This window comes from Trichechus manatus, unplaced genomic scaffold (genome assembly GCF_000243295.1).
Source record: "Trichechus manatus latirostris isolate Lorelei unplaced genomic scaffold, TriManLat1.0 scaffold00207, whole genome shotgun sequence".
NCBI classification, from domain to species: Eukaryota; Metazoa; Chordata; class Mammalia; order Sirenia; family Trichechidae; genus Trichechus; species Trichechus manatus.
The window spans coordinates 2,758,632-2,761,245 of record NW_004444143.1 but is presented as its reverse complement, the minus strand read 5'-3'; the positions used below and the strand labels follow the sequence as shown (position 1 = coordinate 2,761,245).

Below are 2,614 nucleotides of genomic sequence, written 5' to 3'. Positions count from 1 at the left end.
CTATGAGTTGGAACTGACTCAGTGGCAATGGGTTTGGTTTGGTTTGGGTTAGTAATCTTATCTGATTTCTGAAAGTATAGCTCAAAGCTAACAGAGATTATAGCCAGTGAGTGAGGAGAGAGAAAGCCCTAAGCCACAGGGACGTGAGGCCCAGGAGATGGGTGTCTGGGTGTGGGCTCACGGCTCGACATGGGCAGTGAGCACCAAGGTCTCCAAGAAAAGAGGCAAGAAGTCACTTCATCCATGTTAGCGAGAGTGCCATTGAAACTGTTTGACACAGAGCCTGGGGGCGGCCAAATCCTCAGGGTTCCAGAACACTTGGAGCAGTTCCCAGAGGGCCGAAGCCTCACTGCCGTCAGCTCTCGGAGAACCTGCCACGTCTCAGTTCCCCCTGTAACTGAGCCAGTGTGCCCTGCTGTGGGGCTTTAGGGTTTTGTTTTGTTTTTTAATTTTATTGTGGTAAAATACATATAACACAAAACCATTTTAAGCATTTTTAAGTGTACAATTGATTACCTTCACCGTGCTATGCAGCCATCACTGCTATCCATTTCCAAACATCTTCCATCATCCCAAATTGCTTTAGTTTTTTCCTTAAATTGTAAGGCTCTTCAGGCCCTTACCTGGGGTCCACAGAACCCTGATGGGTGAGAGCTGGGACAAGGGCAGATTCTGGGGTCCACAGAACCTTGATGTCTAAGAGCTGGGACAAGGGCAGATTCTGGGGTCCACAGAACCCTGATGGGTGAGGGCCAGGACAAGGGCAGATTCCAAGAAGTATGTTCTAGCTTGAACTTGACCTGTAACTTGGCTGAGTGAGCTATTCAAGGCATTTGTCCCAGAGGTAAAAATAACCCAAATGCACGGCAAGCAGGGGCGGGCAGAGGTGGGGGGTCTGAGAGGACCTGGAGGGCTCTGCTGACAAAGTGGAGAACATTTCCCCTGCCTAGTCTGCGGGGGGCGGGGGGAGTCTCCCTCTGAGGTGGGAGAGAGGAAGCCAGGCAGAAGACACGGTTGTGGCCCCCACCCGTTCTGTCCACAGTTCAGCCCCATCCTACGGCCTGACCGTGTGGCTAACCTTCACACCGCGCCTCTGTGTCTTCTGCTTTTTAAACCACTTCCTCAGACTCGGCCGTGTGGCACCAGTGAAGAGCAGAAGCTGCCCCCATTCTAAGGCATCACCTGTCTCTACAGAGTCAAACGCTCCCAGGCTGACTGACCTGTGATGCCGGCACACTTCTTCAGACAGTCGTCCTCGGTCAGGTAGTTATTGTCATTTCCCTCGCAGCCTCCGTACACAAACAGCTGGCAGGAACCATCCGTGGCGTTGTACCACCATCTCGGGAGGGAGGCCCGGCACCTTCCCACCACTTTGGGAACGCGGCAGAAGCCTGAAACAGCAAGCAGAAACCAGTTGGCCTGGCAGGACAATCCTGGCGACGGACGACACACAGAACCGAGAGGAGCGGCCCACGGTTCCCCAGCTCCCCAACAGAAGAGCCAGAGGCTTAAGCTCCAGCAGTTTCTCTGAAAACTACTTCTAAAACCAGTGTTCCCACCAGGACTGCTTAGCGATCCTTTTCTCATACACCAAAAACCAAACCCACTGCCATCGAGTTGATCCCGACTCATAGCGACCTACAGGACAGAGTAGAACCGCCCCATTGGGTTTCCAAGGAGCGGCTGGTGGATTTGAACTGCCGACCTTCTGGTTCGCGGCCGAGCGCTTAACCGCCGCACCACCAGGGCTCCTTTCTCATGTAGGATTAAAACAAAACAAAACACGGACCACCCAACAACCAGGATACCAACCCGCCCACCCGAACAGTGCTTCAGCTGTGTGTTGATGTTGGCCCTGTCCCCCGTGTTAAAGAAATACACAGCCACTCTGGAAACACGGCTCTCAAAGGCTCACCACCAGACCCCGGGACCCTTCTGCACACGGGCCCCGTCACACCAGGCGCCAAGGGAAGTTTAGCACTCAGAGGTCAGAGCTGGAGGTGTCGGTCAAGGAGAAGGGGCACTGCCGGGCGTCTGCTCTCCACGCCTCTCACACAAACCCGTCCTCACCTCTCCTGTCTACCCACCTACCCTCGCTGTTTCCCTCGACCCTGGGGTCCGGGCAGGCCACAGCCAGAGCCTCGGAAAGAAGCTTCCCAACTCTCCTTCCCCCACCTCCAACCCCCAGCTCCAAAGGCAACTCGGGTCACTCCTTTGCACTAGCTCTTGTAATTGCTCCCATTTGGGCACCCCAAGTTGGACCTGGGTTTCAGGGTGCCCCCAAATCTGGTCCCACCCCAAGAGAAGGAAAACAATGTTATAAAACTCCAGCCAGATGTATTTGCCTGCAAAAGCTGCAAAACCTAGAGGTCAGCTCTCTTGGCTAAAAAGGGAGAGAGAAGCAAGTCCTGGAGAAGTCCTTTCTTCGGAGGAATCAGAAGGCTTGGAAGCAAAATGGAAAGGGAGTCACTTGACCGTGTGATCAGATGGTGGCCCGTGTGCCCCTGGGTCATCTTTCCTGGGATGTGTGTCCACTTTGCCTCTCGCTGTCTCCTGCGTGAAGGCATTCCAGGCTCCGTGGGGCTGGAACCACGTGGAAAACGGGCACGCAGAC

The 2,614-nt window shown here is 54.3% G+C and overlaps 1 protein-coding gene across 3 annotated transcripts in view; it reads right to left on the bottom strand.

Annotated features, from left to right (window-relative positions):
* SPINT2 (serine peptidase inhibitor, Kunitz type 2) overlaps positions 1 to 2,614 on the bottom strand; it is a 30,843-nt gene that overhangs the window by 7,807 nt on the left and 20,422 nt on the right. For all 3 annotated transcript variants that reach the window (XM_023742292.1, XM_023742290.1, XM_023742291.1), the window contains exon 2: positions 1,221 to 1,391. In XM_023742292.1, the coding sequence (XP_023598060.1) occupies positions 1,221 to 1,391 (171 nt within the window). The remainder of the gene's footprint in view (positions 1 to 1,220; positions 1,392 to 2,614) is intronic.